This window comes from Oenanthe melanoleuca, chromosome 1, assembly GCF_029582105.1.
Source record: "Oenanthe melanoleuca isolate GR-GAL-2019-014 chromosome 1, OMel1.0, whole genome shotgun sequence".
NCBI classification, from domain to species: Eukaryota; Metazoa; Chordata; class Aves; order Passeriformes; family Muscicapidae; genus Oenanthe; species Oenanthe melanoleuca.
In genome coordinates this window covers 92,451,589-92,477,532 of record NC_079333.1, presented here as the reverse complement: position 1 = coordinate 92,477,532, position 25,944 = coordinate 92,451,589, and the positions used below count along the sequence as shown (strand labels likewise).

Below are 25,944 nucleotides of genomic sequence, written 5' to 3'. Positions count from 1 at the left end.
CCCCACAGGCAAACATGTTGCAACATAAAATGCAAAGAGCTTGAAAGAAAAACAGAAGCAATAAAGGAATGGCTCTTTATGTGCCCTAGAGGAAAAGGAGAAACTGGCAAGACGTTTTTAAGACAATTCAGGGAAGAGTCATTTGACACAACCATGATGACAATCATATTATTGGTTTTAAAAGTCTTGACTTGTCATGAAACATACTTTGCTACAGATGTAACTAAATAAACAACAAAATAGCTTAGTACCAACAAGGAAAGAAACTCACATTTAATACATATTACTTCACATTTTTCTTACAGGACAGTTCTTTCAAAGTCAGCTCTTTGAGCATGATAAATATTTTACACCAAAAAAAAAATAAATTAATCAATAATGTTTGTATATACAAAAGAGGACAACTGGCAAAATTTAATCATATTTGCTGCTCAACAGCAGTTATCTCAAAGACAAACCTCTGGTAATAGGTGAGTACAAAGATGGTGACTCAACTGGTTCATATAAGAAAATAGTGTGGCTACTACAGAATAAAATTAAATTCTGCAGTTCCTTAACTTTACAACCACTTACACTGCTGTCGTTATCTCTTGACTATGCTCTTGCTCTGAAATAGCATGGGGGGATTTGTCCTGTCAGGATTTTGTGATAGTGTTTGCAGTCATGGGAAATCTGTATGAGAGAGAAAATGTCCCACTTAGCAGCAGGAGGATGACAGCCACAATCCCAACAGAAATGGCAGCACCAGCTTCCTGTGCTTCTGGACTGGAGGGCATGTAGTAAGAAGGAGGAAAAGCTATACTCTGGTTGTGAGTTACAGAGTAGAAATTCCAGCTCACAGGAATCAGGATACACAGACCAGCAAATATGTAGAAGAAGCCACCCACCAGGAAGAACGGGGCAATGAGAGTTTTGTGAGTGATTCCCATATACACATTTCTCAGGGCAAATATTGTAGCAGCCAGTCCCAGCAAGCCTGTGAACATGGCAATCAACATGAGACCCTGAGCAGCATAAATTTCATGGGGGATGAAGGAGTCATAGCCACTGAATTTATGGCAAAATTGTTCTTTATAGCCAGGTGAGACATGAAGGTAACTTATGAAGCAGACTTTCCAAATGCCCACCCAGGCAATGCCAGAGGAGATGATAGTGGTGTTGTTCACATGCCACACTCTCCAATCTACAATTCCCATGGAAATGGTGCACAGGATCCATCCTACTGTGCCCAGAACAAAGGCAGCAAGCTGGAGGTGTGAGGTGCTGACCAGGGAGTTCATCCTTTGGAGCTCTCCCGCTCTGTCACAGACACAGTTGCCATGCAAAGAGTGAGGGACACTGCAAAGAAACAAAAAATGTAATGACAAAGGCAATTATTATTTGGGTTAATGGGTGAACCTGTCAGTGAAAAAGAGAATGTATGTGTAGAGGGAAGATGGCAGTCATTTTTCCCCAGCTTTAATGAACTGTTGAAATTTAATATCTATGGACAAATAACATCCAGATTTTAATTCTGAATATGCTATGGTATCACACAGAGGAGAAAGTCTCTGATTAGAGACTCTTCTCCCCTAAAGATGTCCTTTTTACATTCAAAAAAGGACAAAATGGATTTTTTCCAAGTTATTGTCTTCTTTGTTAATTAACCATTATGTTCAAAGATCCTCATGCACATTACACATAATCAGGAGCCCTAGAGTTACTGGCTACCAGGAACAAAATCTGAGAAAATCTTCAGGCTCCTGACTGTTACAAGAGATCCTACGAAGCAGAATCTGTGCTGCTTTCTCCTAGCAGTTGTGGCTTTGATGCTAGAGCCCAATCTGTACAGACTTCAGCTTCTGTGCTGTCTTTTCTGAGAGCTGCTGGGACCAGTGTCAGACAGAAAAAATACTGTAGTTCAGAGGCATGAGCAAATCCAGGCCACAAAGTCTAACAACAACCACTAAACTTTGACCATTTTCAGATAAATTAGCCATTAATGCATTAGGAGAAACATTTTAATTAATCAGAAATGTAACACTGTGCAGGGGCTGGAGCCTAGATATGCTGTCATTGCTTTCCCACCCTCAAACTTTATCTAAGTTTTTTTTTGGTGCTTTACCTTTGCAAATTCCACTTGTTTATAAATTGCCCAGATTCCCCACTTTGAATCAACCTAGAGTTGTGCTGAAAAATATTTTAGTCATTTAGATTTAAGATTAGTTTGCTGACTGTACATTCTGAGTGCAAATTAGGGTTTTATTGTATAAAAAAAAAAAGAAAAGAAAAAAAAAGGAGAAACAAGTCTACACTTAATTTCCCATGTCTTTTGTACCATTGTTTAAATACTTATGGGAATGATCTGTGAAGATGTGGCCTCAAATTTATGTAAATCTGACAGGTTCTAGGGATCTGTATATTTCATAAATTTTCTAAAATACTTTTTCTACTGCTCCTATTTCATTCAAGACTGGAGAAATACTGCACGAAGTTGACTCTAATAACATGTTTGGTGTACTAAACATTAAACATAAAGACTAAAGCAACAATTTTTCTATTTACTGATCTTTAGGTAACCAGATTCAATTGGCAATACAATCTAGTTGCAAAAATCCTCCTGTGGAAATCTTAAAAAATAAATATGTTCATAACAATATGGCCTTAAGCAGATGTCCATCTTCTCATACCAGTGCCCACTACGTACTTACTTCAGTCCTGAAGGTGATGCCAGTCATGAGAGGATGGGACAGAGTGATTTCTGATGCCAGACAAACACAGCAACATCTGCAACTTTGTCATTTTGGCATCCCAGTTCATCTATGTATTTCCAATAGGACTGATTTCCTGTGGGATGTATTAATATCCATTATTGCAAGTGTACATTTAATCCTGTACAGCATGGAGAAAATTGCTCCAGAAGAATCTCTTGTATTTTTATCTACTTAAACTGAAACCAATTTATAAATACTTTCTCAATTTGCTGGATTATTTACAAAGTGACTAGAAATCCCCCTTTCTAATTAACTGTTTTTACTGTGCATGGAACACAGTAGCCCCTCTTTCTGTCCCAGTTCCACCTCAAAATAGCATCATTTTTGTTCCTGTCCAGTGATGGGAAGGTGCTGGACAGGAAAGAGCACGAGCAGAGGAGTCTCATGCTGACTCCATTCAGCTTCTCTTGGAATCAGTGGAGCACACAGAAGCCAAACCTGAACCATGTGAAGACACCATTTTGTGTAGTGCCCATATGTCTGTAACACTTCTTATGTACATCATAAGCATTCATTTAAACAACTTCCTGATATCAAGATCATAAAAGATATGTCAGCAGGTGAATCCTTATCATCAACAGCTTTTCAGAGTATATTGTCAGCATATAACTTCATTGATTAAATGTACCCGTCTGCTCAAAGAATTAAATGAGAGTAAATGTGATTCCATTCCCACTATCAAACTTGCATGTGCTGAGAATCATGTCCAGAATTGAATTATAAAATTAAAAATTAGGGAAAGATCTTTCTCCTTTAAAAATTCTCAAAAAAAAAAAAAACACAGAACAAACAAATACACAGGATGAAAGAATTTAGGGCTTGTACAAAAGTTCTGAGAACACTGGAGAATAATCAGCTGACAAAGATGGGCTTTAGATGAGTTATCAGGTGTCTAGACACACAAAAAATTGCTTATGTAGGAAATGATTCATTTTGTCTCATTTCTCCACACCCTGCCCACTGGAGCATATTTGATCGAGCTTGGTATCACTGACTGAGAGAAAAACCCAAGTTCAGAAGAAATACTTTTGAAATCGATGATGACATTAAATTATAGTTTTCATACTTGTCTATTTTGGAAAATCAAGCAGAAGCCTATACTTAATGACCTCCTGGTAGTGAGATTCAGCATGAGAATAAGGAACAAAATATAAAGGTAAAATAGTTACAGGATTTTTCTTCACATATGAAAACATCAAAATTAAAAAAAAAAAAAAAATTGTTCCTGATTCCAGTCTTTATCACTATGAATGTTAATAAACACACTTTAGGTTTTGCTGACATAATGAAAAGACAGCAGGTATGTACCACTTGCCAGAAGCATCGATTTTAAAGGAAGCCTTTAGGCAAAGAGGACCAGGGAAATTCCTTTTCTACCAAGTGTAGAAAGATACAGTGATTTTTCAGAACTACAGTGGCAAAAAAAACCCAAACAAGATATTTCTTTTGCAGATGCCAAATAAATCAGGGAGCGAGCTGCAGATGTCAAATAACACTGGGAGCGAGCTGCAGAGGGCGTCGTCCTCCAGGATTTCAGCCTTTCCAGCGGCTCCCTTGCTGTGAGACCTCAAGAGGGTAGAAAGGAGGGAGGGAGGGAAGGTAAGTCATAGCAGCCTGGGTCAGGGCTTTGTCAGCTTTTCCTCAGCTGGACCTTGGGGAGGAGCCTGCACAAGTCTCTATCCACAGAAGGTGGGTGATGCAGGTGCTGAACATGGTTCAAACACCAGCAGTGCCGTTCCAGTAGATTTCAAGGACAGAAAAATATGAAAGCTCAGTCCCTGCATATTTGAGCTATATTGGATAAAATACAGTTCAAAGCTCAGATCATATAGCAGTCCTTGCTAACACAGACAGCACTGGCCAGTCTCATGCTTTAGTAATTACATAAATATTTTGAATTAATTTAATTAGTGTAGTAAGGTTACCTATATGGTCTGAATAATACAATGATGTAACACAATCACTAGATGAAATGTCCTAAGGCAGATAAACTCATATTCAGTCAGCTACAGGAGATCTGAGTAATTAGATGGTGTCACTGGCATGCAGCTCGTGATTTAGGAGCTCACTCAGAGGTGCAGATTTCAGCATTCCAGCTTTGCAGACCAGCTACTCATGGGATGGAGTCAGCCTACAAAGGCAATCTGGCCAGCAGGAACAAGCTAGGTCTGTGTGGTGTCTATGTCAGTGGATGAAAAGCATGACTGAAAACCCTTTTCACCGAAAGAAGTGAGAAGTAGTTTTGAGAGGTGGCCACAGTGCCAGCTTTCAGTATCCCATGATTTCATCCACATTTTAATTTAAAATCTACTCAGTTCAATCCAACAAGCACTCCAGCAGCTTCTGGGGATGGTCTTTGGAAAGCCTAGAAACAGTAGCTAAAAACCACAGAGCTGCTTCTACAGGTTTCTCACCTGGTGGCAATTTTCTCTCTAAATATATCTTTCACTTCCTTCATTTGTAAGGGCTTTCCTTCACAGATATGTTTTTTACTAAATACCCTACTAAAGTAAAAGCAAGACAGAATCTGTCTACAGAATCATAGAATCATTGGATGGTTTGAGCTGGAAGGAACTTTAAAGATAACTTGTTCAAATCCCCTGGGTATGGGCAGTGGCACTTCTCACCAGACTAGGCTGCTCAGAGCTCCATCCAACCTGGCCCTGAATGCTTCAGGGGATGGGGAATCTGCAGCTTCTCTGGACAACTTGTTCCAGTGCCTCACCACCCTCACAGTAAAGAATTTATTCTAATATCTAATCTAAGCTTATTGCCTTTCAGTGGAAGCCATCCCCCTTGTCTTATCACAGTTTCTGATGAAGAGTCCTCTCCAGCTTTCCTGTGGGTCCCCTTCAGATTCTGGAAGGCTGCTATGAGGTCCTCATACGACTTTACCTTCTCCATGCTGAACAGCCTCAACTTTCTCAGCCTGTCTTCATAGGAGGGTGCATATTAAATGTAAATTTGCTAGCATTCAATGCATATTTGCACAGAGAAGACAGAATGTACAAGTAATAGATGATACATGTCAGTGTATTCATCCAAAAACAGAAACTTGAAGGATCTTTTTGTATTATTGCTGTTTTGCTGTTTTTACTTAATTTAAGCATTGCACAGTGAGTAGCTCTTTTTCTTTATGAAAAGTATGTTGAGCCATTGCACATGGACTTGAGGGACAGAATGAGACATGAGTTTCCCACTCTTAGCTTCAAGAAATGGAGAGGATGCCTGAGAGCCATGCTGACTTTCCTACAGCTGCAAGCTTGCTTCTAGGAGAAAAAAAAATTAAACCAAGATTCTCTCGCAACTGCCAAGTGGTTTCATAGAGTGGGCTTTGGATCATCTGTGCATGAGGCTTACCTTTAAAAAGACTAAAATGAAATGTTGCAGTTGAATAGATCAGTTCTTTGTGGCCACAGTCTCATCTCCTGATATTCACAGCAGCAAGAAAAATCAGAAATGAAGCTATCTTGAAATTTTGTCAACACTTCTTTTACTTCCAGTAATTGTTAGTAGCAAAAGTCTGGGGCTGTGATATCAATTGTGAGGGTGGAGAAACCTCATTTACACCAAATTAATACTGTGTCTGCCTGCAATTAATACTGTGTCTTCCAGAATGCTGTTTTAATTACATTCAGTAGTCTATATGCATCTGTTGGGTTTCAGATCTGCTTTCTGAAACTCACCCTGCCTTAAGTTCCTGAAACAGAGGCTTTAAAAACCCTGCAGATAAATGCAAGAAAGAAAAAAGCTATCAAATTCTCTTAATTCATGTATTTAAATATAATTAGGCTTTTCATGTTCCTGGGTCTCAGGCTCCCTCCTGGGGGGATGAAGGCCTGAGCCAGGAACAAATCTCCAGATTGTAGGGTGGTATAAGGGAGTGTCCCCAACACACAGTCAACTGCAAGATTTGTCTTTAAATTCATCATTTCATATGATGGCTTGAGAGCAAGAGGGCTGAAGCTTTCAGAGGCAGTGAAGGGAGTTTGCCATTTAGGAGAGGTTCTTTGGTTTGTGTGTGCTGGGTAATACATTCCCCAGCAGCAGCATCCCTTCTGCAGTATCTGTTGCCCCTCTACCTGAGGCACCAGGCAGAGCTGGCTAGGCCAGTCATCAACACCTGGAACATAAGATCTCAAACACTGAAACTGCAGGGAAATGTGAGATGGAGCTGGGTCTTGTCATGGAAATTTGTGGAAGCCTTACACAAATTGCATGATCCTTGAGATGATATTCAAAGACTGTATTAATGTCTTAGGATCCTTGAGTTTGGATGGGTCTAGAAGAGAGCTTAAAAAATGTTTCTTATCCTTCTGCCATCACTATTCCAGCACAACTCTGTCTGAAGGACAGCTTTATGTCTAAGGCCATCTACTTGCTGTGGTCCAGGCCACAAGAGTTGCCACCACTGGGTGATAAATCAGTCCATTCCTACCTTCTTCAACAGACATTTCAAACAGTCAGTGTGGCAGTTCTTTTGTTCCTATTTTCCTAGAAATAAAATTAGCTGCATTTTTGACCCATTCCTTGAACACATCTCCCTGACACTCATGAAGTCTTGAACTCTAATATCTCATGATTAGATTTAAGCTGTCACTAACACACTTATTTTCAGTTAGAAAAGACAAACTAGTGGGGCCTAGAATCTTAACAGTCATTGTAGGCTATGTCCAGATTTGAAGGGTGTGTCCAGATTTAACATGCCTTATGTTCTCTAAATGTCAATGTGCAATGTTATAAACTCTATTTCTTCCATTTATTCACTGAGTTTCAAAACCAGCAAACCAAAGCAATATTCGTTTCTCTTCCACCAGGGAAGAATACATTGAAACTTAGCTGTGTAAAAGTCCTTTGCTTATTTTGGGAAAATCTTTTGATTTGCTTTGATAATAGGGTGAAATGAAATCAGTAATTTCTATATATTCTCACTGTTTTTTCACAGCCTAATTTACTTTTCTATGGCTAAGCCCATCTTGAGCTCTTGTTACATAAAGAAACATTGCAGGCTTGTAGGCAGTGGGATTGACTCAGATGACCCCATATTATCAGAGTTGCTACAGATTGTTTTGCCTCTGTCTTGAAGAAAGCTCCATTTAGAGCCAAAGTGGAATAGTTTAGAGACATTCCAGGAATGACTGCCCCTGAAAAACTAAGGCAGATAACCTGGCTGTGTTGAGAGGGAATCCTTTCAGGAAGCTTCAGAAAGCAGAGGGAGCCCTAAATTTGCCTACTCTGGGTGTCTGGCACAGAGAAAAGAGCACTAAGGGTTCAGCAGTGTAAATATGGCAACCACATCTATGTCCCAGACAGCTCACACGTGACTGGGAAGATGAGGCACTGAACACACACTTGGGGCCTGGGAGGATGTCACCCAAGACATCTCCCAGCCAAAAGAACAGGAACTAATGCTTCCTGGAGCCGCAGGAGAAATTAAGAACTCCTGAAGCAACTTGAATGTCAGCCTGGAAGTGCTGCACAGGCACCGGGTTGGGAGGCAGGAACATTCCCTGAGCCAGGGGCATGTAAGGAAGTGCCTGCTAAAAGGGCAGTGGGAGAGCACAAAACCTGCACACAGGAACCTGCACACAGAGATCTGCACACAGGAACCTGCACACACCAGTCTGCACACACCAGTCTGCACACAGCAACCTGCACATAGCAACCTGCACACACCAGTCTGCACACACCAGTCTGCACACAGCAACCTGCACACAGCAACCTGCAGGCAAGGTTTCCTTCATAGGAAGGGGGGATGTGGGTGCAAGGAGAGCCTTCAAAAGGAGAGGAGACTATACTTGCTTCCTAGTAAATGATAGCACAGCTAAAATAAAATACACTGAAAAATGTTCCACAAAAGAACGATGTGAGTCTCCCTGGCTGAACTCATTTGCCTGCCAAAAACTCGGAATTCTACTGCAGCTTATAATCAGCTTAAGCAGAAAGTTCACGACAAACTCTTCTTATATAAAATAAGCATAAAATCATTTTCCCAGCCCTCATAAGCAGAAATTCTCTTATTTCCACTTATTTAATGTTTTTAGCAAATATTTTTGCTTTAGATGACGCCAGACATCACATGCATCTCTAAATTAACATTCAAATCCTGCTTTTGAAAGCTATTACAGGCTAGATGCAGCTTTTGGACTATACTGAACATGTTTTACTAACCAAATACTTTGTTTAATGTTAAGTCTTGCAGCAGAAAGGCAACTTAAAAAAAAAAAGTATAGTAATTACAAAGGTCTCTTCTTAGAAATATCTTTATGATTTAATGCTTGAAAACTTAATTCTTCAATTCCCAGTTGGGAAAGCTTTATTTATAGAAAACAAATAAATACTTCTCCCCCTCTGTTTTCTATCAGCACTTCATAAAATAAATAATATTTAAAAAAAGGAGGGACTTACTTCTCTGAGTCTGAGAGTTGCCTAAGGCTTTGAAGCAGTGTGAACTGGATGAAGCAAGTTCCAAAAGGGAGGTGGAAAAAAAATGCCCGTGCAAATTGTCCAGCTTGTTATGCTACCAAATAGGTACCTCACAGTTCCTTGTCACTCTCTCACTAAGTCAACAAAGATGTAGGAAGTCAGTTAATCATTAACATATTATAAAAATATGAAAGATTTGCGATATGCTATTTATTCCAATTGCTTGAAAACACTTACCAAAGCATATAGGTAACTCCCATGGAAATTGCAGTTTTCTGTAAGATACCCTTTCAGAAAATTTACCTTTTTGAGATCACATGATTTTTCAGCTTGAGACCACCATGATGCCCCAGTCTTGACAGCCCGAAGGACACATAATTCTCATCTAAAAGAGAACAAAGTGATTTCATAATCCATTATTCATTAGATTTTTCTTCTTGTATTTAGGCAACGTAAATTAGTGCAGATCTGCAATGGGAAGAAATATAGGGGAGAAAGAGGAGTTTTTCTAAGGAGAGAAGCTGAACTTCTCTCTTGATGGACTCTGGTTGGCAGCACCCAGACATTTGTACATAGTATTATGCTTGCTATCTCAGATGCTTAAAAAAACACACACATTTCTTAAAATTATGTTTGCCTTTCTTCATGGCTTTCCCATGAATGCAAACAATGGCTCTTACAAATTGGAAGAATGTTCTTAACTCCGATCTGGTTTCTTCTCTGTGAACCCTGTTCTATGTCCTGATAAACTCCAAATGATGCACTGGCTCAGCTGGTTACAGAGCAGTGCTAACAACACCAACATTGTGTGTTTGATCTCTGTATGGCCATTCCTTTAGGATTTGGAGTCCATGATCCTTGTGGGTCCCTTCTAACTCAGAATATTCTGTGATTCTGTGACATTTCAAAGTTTGGTGTCAAAAGACAAGCAAGTTTATTTCATAGAAATGCCCTGAAATGGAGAGGCCTCATTGAAAAATTCTTCTCATTGTAACATGCACAATGGCTGGTTATCGCCATCACTAAGAAGGCTGGAAAATATCATTAATTCATATCCTTCTGTTTTCTGCATCACCTTTAATCCTCTCCTGCTGTATCTTCCAGCTGATACCAGTTCACTGGTTCTCTGTGCAGATAATGCAGCCTGGCCATGACAAGAGAGTCTTGTCCTCTCCTACAGCTTACCAGCCTGGGATCTCTGGCTGCTCCCAGCTGGATGGGGTTGCTCTGGTGCACAGGCACACTCAGCTGCTCAGGCTCTGCTGTTGTGTGATAAGCCCAACACACACACGCCGGTGGGCTGCTGTCATCTGCCAGACTCCAGGATGGCCTTCTGACATCATGACAGGGCTGCTGATCCTCAAGGACAGCATCCTTGGGCAGTAGGCAGCTGGCAGATAGATTCCTTTTCTTGCACTTAATAACTGTGTGGGAATAAATTTGCAGGCTGATTTTCTTGCTGATTTTACACATGAAGCTGCTCCATGCCCATGTTTGTTTCACCCTGCGACAGGAGGGGCATCCCCTACACCACTCCTAGAACAGTTTTTTTCTCACCTAATTCTCAGTCTAATTCAGATCTTTTTCTTCCAGTCACAAAAAAAAAAAAAAATCTAACAAAAACCAATACAATAACAAAACCAACCCCACTGTGATGTTTAAGAGATTAAACTGTACTGAAAAATAATGAGTTCAATATATTTGTCAGCCACCATCACTACAGTGAAGTTTAATTCAACAGAAATCTACAGTGCTCAATCTGTGATAACAACCAGCAGCATAAGCATCATTACATTAGTGAGAAATACAATACACACAAAACTGAATGGAAGAAGATAGGAAGCAAATGAAGGTATTATGTGTTTTTTCTTCTCAGTGTATGATTATGAGTTCTATAAACATATTCCTTTTTAGAGTAATAGTGACAAATTATTAGGAAGCAGATAAAAAAATAACTAAGTTTCTAACTACTTTATTTAAAGGAACACATTTTACACCTAAGACTTTATTGTTCCTTGAATGCCAATGGTTAATACTTTTTGAGGCAGAAAACATTTGCTTTCTTCCTCCATGGCCTGGACCCAAAGCACATTGAAATCAGTGGAAATAGTTCTGCTGACTTCAAAGACCTTTAGATCAAGCCCGTCCCTTCTGTGGTTTACAGTTTCATTGTTAAATACCACAGAACAGGAAATATTTGTTTCAAGTTATTTTTCCTTTTATTTGCTACACATTGAAAAACCAGCCTGAAAGTAAGACGCTGTGCAAGATACACTGCTCAGTGAGTGGTACCACGTAGGCAGCTGAGAGAGCCCCTGAACGGCTCAGAGGCTCAGGTACAAGTACTTTCTCACTTTTTGTTTTTGAGACAAAGACTACTTCTTCCAGGAAACACAGCAGCCTTCCTGCAGCACCTTGCCACTCTGTGATCAGTGAACTGGGGATTAGAATTGTTGCATCCTCACTCTTAGTAACTCCCTGCTTGTGCTCGGCAGATCCTCAGACCAGCAGCTCTCCAAATCCAACACTGAACCTACATGTGGGCCTCTAAAACCACCACTTGAGTCTAAGAAAAGTATTTCCATAAACACCTTTCCTAACTGTTTACCTTTATGGCCAAATCAAGTTGTCCTTTAAAACTCGGGAAATTCAGAGATGAGACAAACACCTCTACCAAACTCAACACCTTTCATCATTAAGTGCTTCACAGCCCAGCAGCAGCTGACCTTCTGCCAGATCACAAATACATTGTCAACAGCTGCCTCTGAAGAGGCAACCCACTGCCAGCCTCAAGGGACTCCCCAGGGAAGCACTGCACATTATCAGATACTCAGCTCAATCCCAAATACACTGACCCTGTTTATAGCTGCCAGCAGGTGCGTTTTGGTTTTATGGTTAATCCCATTGGCTGGGAAGTTTTCTGGCTCCAGAGAATTTGCTAATAGGTTTGTTGTGATTTTGTCATTATATTTTGTGTGGCCTTGATTTCTCTTTTGTTCTGTGAAGTTCCAAATAAACATCCACAATGCTCAGTCCCTACTATCCTCTGTGTTAGTTCCACTTGTCCAGTGCAGGTGGGATTTAAACACATGCTTTAGTCTAAAATTACAGTGGACTCTGACACTATATGAAAGGGATTATATGTTATCCCTCCCAGCAAGAGAAACAGTGTTCAATGCCCAATTTAGGTATTACAAGCTAGGGAGACTGTACCTCACTCATGTCTGAACTTGCTTCCTTTCAATCTTGCACAGCACTAATATCCCTAACAATGGTCACATACTTTCTTATATCCAAAATATGCCAGAGACCTTTTGTCCAGCATCTACACCACTAGTAGTGTCCTCAGAGCCCCTGCTGACACACTAACATTCCTTTCTTTTTGTCCTTAACTTTCCTTAGATTCCCTTAGAACTGAGCCAGAAGACTCACAGAAACTTCCTACAAACAATCTGACCCTTTTATTATTGGTCAACTAAAAACCAGGGGGAAGTGAGAGCACACAAAACACAGCTGCCCAGGCTATCTTCAGCATGGACTCTTTAGACCTTTTCTTCAGAGACCAGCAAGTAGATCCATTGGAATAGGCTCACTATTAGTTTTTGAAGCAAAATTGAGATTACTATTACAGGCTCAAAAAATTTTAAGAGGAATGATTTCACTGTGATTGTGTCTCAACAAGGGGCTGATTTAAAACCAATAACATTTGTCTTTGGCTCAGCAAGAAACTGATGGTTTTTTTTCCCCAAGATGCAGAGCACAAAATCTTGCATGCATGAAATGAAGGGCTGCTAAAATTAGATGCACTCTTGTGGTTTGGGTAGGCTCCTGGTTATTCCCAGATACTCAAAAGTAGGTCATTCAAAGCTTAACAAAGACATTTCCCTCAGACATGACATTTTAGAGCCAGTTGAAAAGACCACCTGATGGGAGAATATTATCAACACGTCACACTGGGGTTTCACTCTGCCTTGGCAGTGTTTCTGAGAGAGCTGCAGTGCTACGCTACCAAGCTTTTGTCACTTCACTGGAGCTGCTTTAGCAGCTTGTTCTTATCAGCTGTTAGAAGTAACAAGGAAATCAAATACCAATGAATTTTCATTAAAGGGAATGAAAGTAAGAGATCAATAGAAACCTTTAGCTGGTAACAGAGCATGGGGGTTTAACAGCTTTACAAAGCAACTCCCTGCCCAAATGATGGGGCAGTATTCAAATATTAGTTTAGGAGAATCATATGAATAACTGATTGCTCATTAGCTGATCATGGCCACGATCTGTGGTGAGGGATCTTTACTGACACCCTAAAAGACTTTCTGTACCTTAGCCCCAATTCCTAGCTACGTAATAGCTAAACAATGACTGTGATCTTTCATCTGACCAGTACCCTATTTAGATTAATGCAGTAGGAAGTAGATAGAAATATTCTGGTGATCCAGAACACAAGTAAAATAGGATACTGCAGAAAGCAAAACGGATTTCTTATGAAAACCCAAACAGCCACAAGCTGGATGCCAGTGGAAAGCAGAAAGATGCAGTTCTGTAAAGAGCTCCAGACAGAGCAAATTCCTCAAGCATGTGAAGAAAAGCTGCTTTTCAAAAGCATTTTATTCCAGCATCTCCAATGCAAAGGCAGGACAGCTCTATGTTTTGCCCTTGTGCTGGTCTGTCATTTACTTGGGCAGTGGGGGAAAGAAGTGTCACACTGTCCCTGTTTTCCCTCAAAGCCCTCCATAGCCAGCTTACAAGTTACAAGGCAGAATGAAAGGTCACCAATGCTCCAGCACATGCTGGAGCTTGGGACAGTTTCAAAATGTGGGGACAAGCACCTGGAAGGTTCTGATGAAGAGGGGAATGCTTTTATGGATAGCTAAATTGGTCAGCACAGGAGCACTGGTAGGAAACCCCAAACACAGAAGAGAAAACAAAATCAAGCTTAGTAACTAAATGAACCAGTAAAGGGAGAAGGGTTTGTGGTAGTTCTTATAAGTGCATGTGCGGAGAGGGTCTGTAATGGAAGAAAAAAAAATTGTCTGAGCCATGCTGCCTGGAGTGCTCAAGCCCCATTTGCAAGCCAAGGACTAGCAAACTCCCACCTATTTTCCTGACCTGTCAGCTCCAAAAGCAATGCCATAATTACTGCTGCTCTTTAAAGACCCCTGTTATAAAAACTGTAGGCAATCTAAATATTTACTGAAGTAGTCACACCTCAGTACATGACCAGGTAATGTAAGAAGAGCAAACACAAAAGGTGGATTTATAGTGACCATAAAATTTTCATTCCCAGTTTCCTGACTTCCAGAAACTTTATGGCCAACCTACACACTGCACTTTCCCCATCATTCATGACAACAGTACTGCACTCCTGACACACTTGAACTTTTGCACCTAATTTTTATTTTCATGAATCTGTCTTGTATTTGCTGGGTTCTGACAGGGTTTTCTCTGCTCAGACCAGTCTCATGCTGTATGTGACGCTCAATAGCACACACACAACAACTTTTAAATCTCAGTGCTCTATGTTATGTTATGAAATACTCTCTCTACTCTCCAGTAATTTGAGTCTCTTCTCTCAATTTTCCATCCTTTGCACTGGATAGAGACTGTGGGATTAGACACAATGTTTTAGAAAGTTTATGAAGTTTTCAGCAATGTTGCATCACTACTTTTTCCTGTAGTACTTTTCCCACCTTTTTCCTAGTGCATAGAGCTCATGTGAACTGATCATTCACTGTGATCTCACATAGGTTTAGTCTCTGGTCTATGCCATTGCCCTGTTCATATGCTTGCCATCATTTTCTCCTTGATTAATTGCTTTGCATGTCACAATATGAAATAATTGTTTGAACACACCCAGACTACCATTTTTTCTGTGTGCAACTTTCCTCTTCATTGTTTGCCATACATGTTGCAAACAGTGACCATTATCACTGGGCTTCTGTTGTAATAATCTCTTACTGGTTTGGTGGAACTGCCCATTGCAAAAAATGTTGGTCTAAGTAGCTCCACCTTTGCAAAACCAGTGTGACAATGAAGTTCACTCACCTAGGTTTTTTTTCTTCCATATTGTGTAAAAATAGGAAGTGTTTTGGGCTTTTTTTTAAAGTTCTTTAAGGGGCACATTCTTGGTCACACCTCCATGGAGTATTTCTGCTTTCAAATTCACTGATGGCCTACCATGAACTCTGTAAGAACGTCCTGGGAACAGAAACCCAAGATCCTCTACTCCCTGTTGATAGAAAGGCTGAATATTTAGATCATCAGCTTCTTGCTCCCTACACTATGCTTTCCAAGCAGAACAGAATGATCCAACTTACACAGGAATTGGGCATTGCTCTGCCCTCAACCAGAAGCCTAGTAAATCGAGCTCCAAAGAGGTGGTAATTAGGTAAGCAGAACCCCAGAAAACAAGCCAGGTCACTCACTTGGTACATGTGTGTTGTGCTGTAAACACCCTCATCTCCCAGCTTGTGTGATTTCAGCATCTCAGCATGTCCAGCCAGCTGGGCTGTTTAGTGAATTTAGGATAACCACAGAGAAAGGATGACTTGTTCCTCAAAGGGTAACTTCCTCGAGGCTCCTTAGTGCCAGAGAGCTATTCCAGTGTCTCCTGAGCCAAGAAAGGGGTGAATGCACAGAATGTGATGGTCTTACACAGTGAGAGCTGAGATTCTGAAATTCCGAGTTATTCCCCATAACTTTAATTTTCAAAGATTCTTCAAGGTATTTTTACATTATAGTAACTAAAAAGCCTGCCTTAGCACATGGAGACAGAACACTTCTGCTGTGTCACATATCACGTATGGAGAAAGAAAACCAGGAAATTCACAGCCCCGGAGCACTTTACCAATGATTTAGTTTTTCTTCCTTCAGGGCACTGATCTTTCCAGGTTTTCACTTCCTTGTGATATGTATCACCCCATTATAAGAGACTTACTGCTCCACCCCTTTCCAGTCAGTGTTGACCACTTTCGATCATCACAGCTTGTTTTCCCGTTTTATCTCTGGAGGAACCCCACCTGCCTGAGAAAGCTGCTGAAGCTGCAACTCCTGGGAGTGGCAATGAATAGTATTCACAGGACTCATGCCTTTCATATTTAGATACTGAGATAAACAATCTTATCTTCCATTGCTTATTATTTAGCCTGTGACTGCTTTTGTCTGAGGATTTTAGAAAAGACTCAAGTGCAATTGATCAGTAACAAACACTATGAAGAGCAGACAGCTGGGAACTGAAACAGATGTTGAAAAGAAATGATTCTTGTCATGAGGATTTTCTTAATTCCTCTCAGGCTTCTGGACTTCACAGCTCCACCAAAACAATGTTTTGGTAAAACTCTTATAAGCTGACATCCATTACCCCATTTCCAGAACATGTTCTCCATAAGGAGCCCAGCAAATGCTGCTGTCACACGGAACAGCAGCAAATCAACAACTCTGGGTAACATCAGACCACAGCTTCCTCAGAGCCAGTACCGGCTCGTCGCACAGAAGTTGCTTGGAATGAATAGTTTAGTTAACACTGTTGCAGCTTGTATTCACTGAAGAAAATGCTTTCTTTCACCAATTCCATTAAAATATAGGAACATAGACCTAAAATTCTTGACAGTCCTCACTTAGGACATGTAGAAGACTTTTTAGATGCCATTTTGCTGGAGATTTTGTTACTGAAAGTATTATTATTTTTCTGTATTTTCCACCACATCTTCAGCTTCACAGTCACAAATCCATTTGCTTTAATTAAAATCTCTCCTGTATTGAGACAATTATGAGCAGCAACAATAGAAGATTAAATGCACTGGGAATTTGATTGTTCTCTAGTGGCACTGTTGTAGGTTAACAAATGACACCTAGAGAGGAGGAGATAGACAGAATTCCTCCTGCTTCATTCCCGAAGAGGTGCCAGAAATCACCAGATATTCTTGGTATCCTGCCACTGGCAGTGGCCAGCACAAGGCAGTCACCAGCAGCAGGCAACAGGTAATGACAGTTTGAGGATACATTTCTTGTGAACTTTACCAGGAAGCAGTTTGTTGCATGGAGGTGACTTCAGAGGAAGAGAGAACACAGGCTCCACTAACACCGACATGTTTGGCAATAGTGGAAGGCACATCCTGGCCACGAGGCTATCGGCCCTGCAACACTTAGGAGACTGATATCAAAGCATCTAACAATGAAGCCATTGTAAGGATTTTTAACATATGAGAACTGCATTTTACTAGCCTTGTGCTCAGGAAAGGCTCAACTGCTGTGATTAAAATAAAACTCAGCCTAAGATACGCAACAAAACACTGGCCCACATGGTTACAACCAAGTCAAAGGTGTTTACTGTCGCCTGTCCTAAAGCAATACTTGCTTTGCTTGTAGGTGGTGCTACTGTAGCCCGAGTGAGAATTACTACCTGCTACTAAATTGTACCCAATTTATTTATTTTTATTAAATTTTCCTCTGGAATGCAGTAAGTTTGCCTACTTCAAATGGAATGACTTTATTCAGAGTAACATTATCAAAACAGCAAGTAGAAAGAATGAAACCAAAGATTCCACAGGTGAGTTGCTAATTCACATGGGTTACCCATCTTAGTAATTTATGGATCATTATAATTAGTTTTATGGATCATTATAATTAGTTAAGTTGCAGACTGGAACTGTGCTAAGTGATTGTGATGGCAAATTTACCACTGCTGACAATATTTAATCTAGTTTAAAGATGTAATTGTTAATTTTCATAACATTCTGTGGGCATGATCTGCCCAAGTACATAGAAAAAAACCCACTTTATCCTCTCAAAAACCTGCACAACTGAGAAGCCCTTAATTAGAATAGGCCCTTAAACTTCTGCAATGAATCACTAGACACTACTAAAACAGAAGTTGCTTTCTACTGCATATCATAAGGCCTTGCTAGAGCAACCTGGACTGCCAACAGGTTAATTCAGCTGTAAAAACTGAGACAATTAAGGACACCAAAATTAATCACTAGAACCTGATTAGGAAAGAATGTGACTCCTTTGAAAATGAAAGGTCTCAAGTACCCCATAAGAGAAAATAAAGAGCTGAAGTTCAGTGTAAAGAAAGGCAATTAAAAAAAAATCAAATAGTACACAAAAACTAGACTGTTTTTCCCCCAGAACTGTCATCCTGGATTATACCTAAGGCTCATAAAAACAGGCACAAACAGGTGAGGTGGGTCCATATACAAAGAGAGAGAGAAGAAGAGTGAAAAGAAGTTTAGAAAAATCCTACAAATACCCAAGCATTTTTTTTTTTCCCCAACTCTCTCTCCCCAGATTTTATAAAGACCTTCACAGACAAGTAATTTCCAGAATCAAGCTATGGTTCTGTGATCTGTGATCGCCTCTACTATAAATTTGTGAATAATTGCCAGTGTTTCTCAATAAGGCAGAAGATTCTGCAGTTAATCTGAAAAGCCCCATTAAAATGAAGTTTCTGTGAAAGTCTGTTAAGGCTGGAGAGTTCACAAGTGATCTGTTCTTGCAAAAAATCTTGCACACCACTGACTTTAGATATTTCCATATGAAGTATCCATTCTAAACACAGGATGAAGCTGAACAGTGGAATTGCCCAAGCAGGAAAATCTAAACTGCTCCCCTAGTATGTATTCTATAAGTGGTGAGGTCGATTTATTTCATCGACCTCATAACACATTTTACCTTTCTGCCATCTCATATCCATACTCTTAAAATACTAAACAGACACGAACACATTTCTGGTAGTTACACTGGGAACTGAGAATGATTAATAACTTAACACTTTGAATAAGCTGTGCAAAGACAACTAACTACTTCAGACCACAAGATAATTGGCCTGGCCTTGAAAAGTGCTATTGACGGGCACCATGAGATGGCCAACACTGCAAAGCAGCAAAGCAAAGCAAAGCAAAGCAAAGCAAAGCAGCAGCATTTGGCATTAACACTGCACACAAAAGCTAACTCTACATTGAAATATACAGTTTATTTTCTCAAAGTCAAGCAATACCATTTGTCAGTAGGTACATGTTAAGTGTCAAGCAGGAAAACTGTACATTTTCACTCTGGGCTGCAGGATCCAAACAGTTGGAGAAGCACTGTGGAAATCTTTCACTATACAAAGAGATCTAGAATTGAGAACAACAAAGGATGAAGAAACAGCCATCCCCAGGATGCCAAAGGCAAAACATTAGCACCAGATTTTTTTCAAAAAGCAACAGTACAGCTATTTACAGATTTACATATAACATTGGGAGGCCACCATCTTCACGTTTCCAGGGTGAGTGATTTTCAACAGTTTTGAAAAAGGAAAGGAGATAATAGTGTCTACACAACTGTTCTGTGAAAAGGATAATAGATATAGCTTTCACAATATTGCTACCTTTTATCAGAGATCTAAATCAAAGTACTGTATACAAACACAGTGTAATTATATTATTCTTCACATTTCACATACACATTTCAGAGTAACCACAATATGTAAAATTTTAAAAATGCCACAGATAAAACAATGCACACTTTTCTCCAAGCTAAAAGACAAGCATAATTTATTTATGTTTAGTTTTGGGTTTGTTATGGTTAAGGGATAGGTTTAAGGACAAAGGGAACAGTTGTCGTAGGGACATAGCAGCAAATAACTGTGAGATGCCAGAAGACTACAATTCTGAACTAGGAGGACGAAACTAAGGTCAGCTGTAGGTCTTGTAAAATGGTAGCTACATTTGACCTCAACTGATACACATCAACATCATTGCAATTAAAATTTGGTCCAGGTATACAAAGTAGTGCACGATAAGGGTGTGTGCGGGGGCAACAGTCCTTTTAATGTTTGCACCTGCCTGTAAAGGAACTGGTTCCAGAGGATTTTTGCTCCCCAGTTCCCCAACTCACAAGGAATTCACTGATCAGCACCTTTCCAGTTCTCTCCCCACAAAAGAGAGGATTCAGGTAAGAAAGACAGAAAAACGTGTGAATGCTGCCATACCTCAGGAGTAGTGGGAAGAATTCTTTGCTCTCTTTTCAACAACTGACTGTTTGTATTTTCAACCTGCTTAGCTACAGACTGGAACTCACATCAGCCTTGAAAATGGCTTCTGGTTGGGGAACTTTTCTTCACTACAATGGAAATGGCATATACACAAAGTCTTCCAAGACTTCCTTTGCCTCCAAAACTTTATCTTAACATAGAACTTGACACTTAAGACACTACAGAATTTCACTGTAGGAGAAATAAGCAAGTCAGCATAACCCATTACTGTGCTGCAAACATGAGTTAGCACCTCTTTTTAGAGCTACTGGAAATGATCTCAGTCAATGGCAGTATTAGGAGAACACAAGCAGGGATCTGATACTGTGAACTAACATCCTCTCCTTTATCACTGTTCAATGGAAAAAACCAAGCAAACAGACCCACTTAAGTTCACAGTTACAACACAGAGTTGCTCCAAGTAATGCACAGTATTTAAATGGCAGAATTGTTTCTATTGCATTTGGTAGTCTGAGAAAGAGGAACAAACAGCATTATGTAGGTCAACTTCAGTATAACTTAATTGTCTATACAAAACCATCACAATGTCAAGCAACCAGAAGAAAAACACAAGCAGTGTCCTTAACCTACATTTATTTCCATGAAGTATAGTGGGTTTGGGACAAGAAGAATAAAAACATGCATAAAAAAGCACAAAAAAGAAAACAAGCCTTCTAAATAATTTAGATGAAAAATGTTTTGAATAAAATCAGCACAGTACTTCCAGCCTGTTTCTTAAATCAAGTACAACTTGGTAAAGAAAATCACTTGCATTGCATTAAGACGGTGTACAAATATGTCTTGCAAAATAATTTTTAAAAAAGGCTTCAGCAAGGTAGGCATTAGGTGATTTGCAAGCTGCTTAAGAAGCATTTAACTAGACTGATTTTAAAGTTGTTTTCTGCAAGGGGAAAGTGCCATCCTATATACAATATTACAAAAAAGTGTCTGATGCCACAGGATCAGAGTGACACTGCATTTCAGCAATCTTTATATATTAGCTATAAGATGCATGCTTCCCCTATTTAATGTGTCTTTAAAAAAACATAAAAACCCACTAAATTTAGAGCTTCTAAATGTGTGTGCATTCATGAATTGCTGTAGGGTTTCCCAGCAGACTGTGCAGCATCTGAACATAAAGGAAGTATACAACCTATTCTAAAAACCACTGTTTGCATGCACAACTGCCACAGACTTTGAACACACTGAGCAGAAAGGTTAAGAGTCTCTCTTCTTTTGTGGAGCTTTCTGGAAGTTAAGCAATAAGGAACAGCTATAGAGTCCAGCAATAAAAATGTGTTCTAAAAAATTAAATACATCATTAAAAAAAAAAAAAAGAGCATTATTGCTGTTGTGAGAGCTATTTTTCTCTTGTGCACTTGTTTCTCTACCAGACACTCAGGCGAGCCAAGATACTGATTTGTATACTTGGAAACTCCTCTATCCCTTCCTTCTTTCCCGTTTTTCCCATCACTGGTTGGACTCAGTGCCCTTATTTGAGCCGCTCGGGTTGGAGGCTGTCAGTCAGACACTTCAGCTGCTCCTCCCCCAGCTTGATCTTGTCCTCAAGCTCCCGCTGCTCAATGATGAGGGCCGACTTCATTTTCACAAAGTGCTCATAGTCTGCCAGGTTCTCCTCACTCAAGTAGTTTGCCAAAATGTCAAAGACAATGCGCTCTCGACGATCCAGGTTTTCCTTCAGCTCCTTTGCATCCTCATGTTGCTGGGTCAGCAGCTTTTGCTTATCTACCAATGTCCGCTTTGGAGAAAAGAAAAACAGTTAAAAATTCATTGGGTTCATTAGGTTGAGACAACAGCTTCACTGTTCAAATCTCAAGTCTGTTTTATCTACAGAGACCTTCCTAAATATTTAGAAAGGTGGAAAAAGAATGCTCCTTAACATTTAGACTAATAAAATGCATTAACCAACTGATAAAAATGTAGGAAATCAATGAAAGATGCACCATTACCTTCTATTGACCTCAAAAGCATTACTTCAAAGACTCTTTGACTATTTACTAGCTGTATAGAACATTGTTGCCTTTGAAGAGTAGTTCTTCATATTAAAACTCAGCTGTCTCAGATCTTCCATAAACAACACTGGCACAGCTCTGGTTACAGAACCCAGAAACAGACCAATTAATGGAGCATTTTGTTCTTATACAGCTCCTAACTCTGTATTTAGCAGCTCTGCTGCATCCACAAGCCTTCCCGATGACACGTGAAGTCCAGTGGTCTTCAGACATGAGCAAGAGTGAAAGCTGAGGCAAGACAACAGAAGGGCAAAAGGGAATCAAAAACAAAAAAGCATTTTTCTCCAAAAAGGCTGTAAACTTTCTGCTTTGTGCCTTCACAAGGAACAAAACAGGAAAAAGAGAGGTTGAATGGAAGAACACACAAAGAAAGAGGACAGCAGAAGACAGCAGCTATATCCCTCTCCCTCAGCATCACCTGTCTGCACAGCCAGCAGTCCCACTTGAATCGCCCGGCTACACTTATTTGGCAGAACATGGAGAGAAAAAGGAGCATCATCAACCCAACCTATTTCAGATTTCTGCCTACAAGTGATTGCCTTTTTCCAGTGACAGAGCATGGCTGGCTTACTCTGACATCAAGAATTCTCCAGATGTCCGTACTTAATTAAAGACTGTCCCTAGGAGGTACCAATCCATAACTTCTAGCTTTGCTTCCGAGATGAATTTTCTTTGAGAAGCTTTCTTCAAATAAACCTCAGTCTGTTCTAATAAACGTGTCCATCTTTTTAATTTGCACCTTCTGTTAAATCACACATGCTGTTTAATATGCCTGAATGATTTACAGAGAAGTGTTTTTGTGGGATATAAAACAGTCTTTTCAAGATGGAAGTATGAGAGAAAGGGGGCTACAGACCAGTGAGCTTTAATAAACCTACCTGTCAGTTGCACATGCATCTTGTGCTGACTCTACAGACAGACCAAAGCTCAAGAGTGAAATGTTTTCAGATTTGTGCTCTCAATGTACTTAAAATACACAGCCTAGATTAACTCAGGATTCAAGACAGCTATGGAAGACAAGTCAGAAAAATCACACACTATTAGAAAAAACATATTAATCTTCCCTTGAGCTTATGCCAGGGGGAAAAAAGAAATCTCACTGCAAGTTGCAAGCAGAATTATCTGCTGCAAAGAGATGGAACTAACAGTTCTCCTGAACTCACCAGGGCAAGTAGCAGACATCCTCAAACTCAGGAGTGTGGCTAGACTGCTCCTAGGGCAGCCTTGCAGGTGTGTGCATGCTGAGCAGCAGTAACTAGCCAGAACTGGATGCATGCAAGAGGACATGAACACAAAGCATAAGCAATGAGAAGACACTGGCCTTGCTATGTAAAAGGAAGGGGGCTGGCAGCTCTTCAGATGAAGCCCTTTTTCAGAAGCTGAACTTGAAATACCTGATACTGTTCCTGTGGCAAAAAAAGACCTATAGCAGAGCATTTAACAGTCAAAGTATTAACTCAGCAGTCATTATTTGACTGCTTTTATTGAGAAAGTCTGGTAAGCTGTTGCTGGCTGCTGAAAAGTGGAAAACTATCAGAGCAGTGTTTATTACAACATCATCATGAAAAGAAAAATCAGTGGTAACTGGGAATATGCTCCCCGACAATGGAAGTAAAATCCCCTGTTTTGTTTATATGGTACATTAGTGATTCACCACGTATTATCATTTGACCTACAAAATACTAAAGGACAAACAAAAAAGCCACAAGCACCAGTCTAAATTCAACACTTCTAGATATATTTCATAGAATCATAGAATGGTTTGGGTTGGAAGGCACCTTACAGGTCATATAGTTCCAACCCCCGCTCTTACCAGACCAGGTTGTTCAAAGCCCTATCCAACCTGATCTTGAATATTCCCAGGGAGGAGGGCAGGTACCTCTCTGGGCAGCCTGTTCCAGTCCTCACCACCCTCAGGAAAGAATTTCTTCCTAACATCTTATCTAATATCTTGCAAACCTGTCCTTTGCCTGAAGGCCATTCTCTCTTGTCCCATCACTACATGCCCTTATAAAAAAACACCCTCTCCAGCTCTCTTTTAAGCTCCCTTTAGGTACTGGCAGGCTGCTCTAAGACCTCTCTGGTATTCTCTTCTCCAGGCTGAGCAGTCCCAACTCTCTGTTTGTCTTCACAGGAGCAGTGCTCAGGCCTCTGATCAACTGAGTGGCCTTTCTCTGAAAGTGTGCCAACAGGTCCTCATCTTTCCTGTGTTTTGTGCCCCAGAGCTGGATGCAGCACTGCAGGTGGGGTCTCACAGGAACAGAGGAGCAGAATCCCTTCCCTTGACCTGCTGGCCATGCTGCTTTTGATGCAGCCCAGGACACGCTTGGCTATCTGGAATGCAAGAACACATTGCTGGGTCATGTTGAGCTTTTCATCCACCAACATCCCCAAGTCTTCCTCTCCAGGGCTGATCTCAGTCCTTATGGATCTCTCCTAATGTTACTATGGCAAGATTGGTGTCAGTGCATGTGAAGGTGAATGGGGATTAAAATATGTTAGGGATTTGGAGTTCTGTCAGTATAAATTTTACATCAGAACACACAGACAATTTCTGACTGTCCTTACTACACCACCTCCTCACCATCTTCCTTTTCCACACCCAGCCAGTAAGCTATTTTTATCACAGCTCTCAAACTGTGTCTCCTATGTGCACATATCATTTGGTAGCTCTTTCCTCATTAGGCAACTGCAACCACACTTAGAAAAAAATCTAATGAGGGATTAAATTTCTTCTAGAGTCAGAAGCTTTGATCTGCCCTTTAATAAGCTGTCAAATACTTTCCCTTCCACCTCTGTTAGAGAGAGGTCTGAACAGCCATTAATCAAATATGTTAGGGCCAAACAGCAAAAGCAGAGCTGCAGATCAGTCCCAGCACTTACTTGTTCTTATGTGTGAAATAATGCAACAGGCTGAAGAAACAACACAAAGCCACAGCCCACGGAAAAAATTCTGTTACAACACTTAGGTGGACTGCTGGCATTTCGGTCCACGGCTACAAGCCAAAAATCCTACTTCACATTCATTTAACTGTAGAAGCTAAACTCACTTGAAACACACACCCCCTCCACACTCTCTATTTACTTTAGCCTAAGTTTCACACATATCTACATCTTGCCTTTGGTGCATATCTGTATCGCTATGTATCTCCTTCCTAGGTAAGGCCTGATGGGATTTGAAGTTAAACAAATTGCTGCAAGCAGAGGTGGGATCCAACAGGTTAAGAGCATCTTTAAGGCTCCTGCTCCTGAAATTTTTACTTCTGGTGGGAGTCCTCCATATCACTACAAGGCTATTCTGCTTGGGTAAAACATGTTTTCTACTGGAAAATTCTTTTTGCTGTACCTCCCCCTCCTTTTAAAAAAAAGGCTTGTCCTGTTGTTTCTTGCTCTTGGCTCCTCACTAGGCATTGTGGAAGAAAGTTGTAGTAGATGAAAAGCATTTTCTTTGTAGCAACCTTATAGATTTGTATTAAGATATTCAGTGAGTACAAAGAAGCCTGCAAGCTTTCTGCATTACAGCACAAACACTCTATTTTGCATCTTGAATTGTTACAGTATTTTTATTTGCCTCCTTTTTATGCTCTTATCAGTAAATTCCCTCTGTCTTTAAACTTTTGTCACGAAATCTGTTTTCTAATAGGCTGCACCCCAAACCCACTTTTTCTCAGCAAGCCATTTGTAGTTTCAGTATTCCAAGAAAAGAAGGCAAAGAGAAAAG

General features: G+C 40.2%; 2 protein-coding genes across 6 annotated transcripts in view; both read right to left on the bottom strand.

The window, feature by feature from the left end:
• Window positions 1-258: 258 nt before the first annotated feature.
• On the bottom strand, window positions 259-9,284 carry CLDN34 (claudin 34). Its single transcript, XM_056490403.1, has 3 exons — window positions 9,162-9,284; window positions 2,691-2,826; window positions 259-1,338 (listed from the first exon to the last, which is right to left on the bottom strand). Exon 3 carries the CDS (start codon window positions 1,278-1,280, stop codon window positions 636-638), a length of 645 nt encoding a protein of 214 aa, XP_056346378.1. The 5' UTR covers window positions 1,281-1,338; window positions 2,691-2,826; window positions 9,162-9,284; the 3' UTR covers window positions 259-635.
• Window positions 9,285-19,130: 9,846 nt separating this feature from the next.
• The window catches only part of SHROOM2 (shroom family member 2), a 116,353-nt gene continuing 109,539 nt past the window's right edge, over window positions 19,131-25,944 (bottom strand). For all 5 annotated transcript variants that reach the window (XM_056490390.1, XM_056490356.1, XM_056490365.1 and 2 more), the window contains one exon: window positions 19,131-21,949. In XM_056490390.1, coding sequence (XP_056346365.1) covers window positions 21,683-21,949 — 267 coding nt within the window. In that variant the 3' untranslated portion in view covers window positions 19,131-21,682. The remainder of the gene's footprint in view (window positions 21,950-25,944) is intronic.

What these genes read in the sequence shown, in the direction of transcription:
- CLDN34 (XM_056490403.1), bottom strand. Translation starts at nt 1,280, where the DNA reads ATGAACTCCCTGGTCAGCACCTCACACCTCCAGCTTGCTGCCTTTGTT.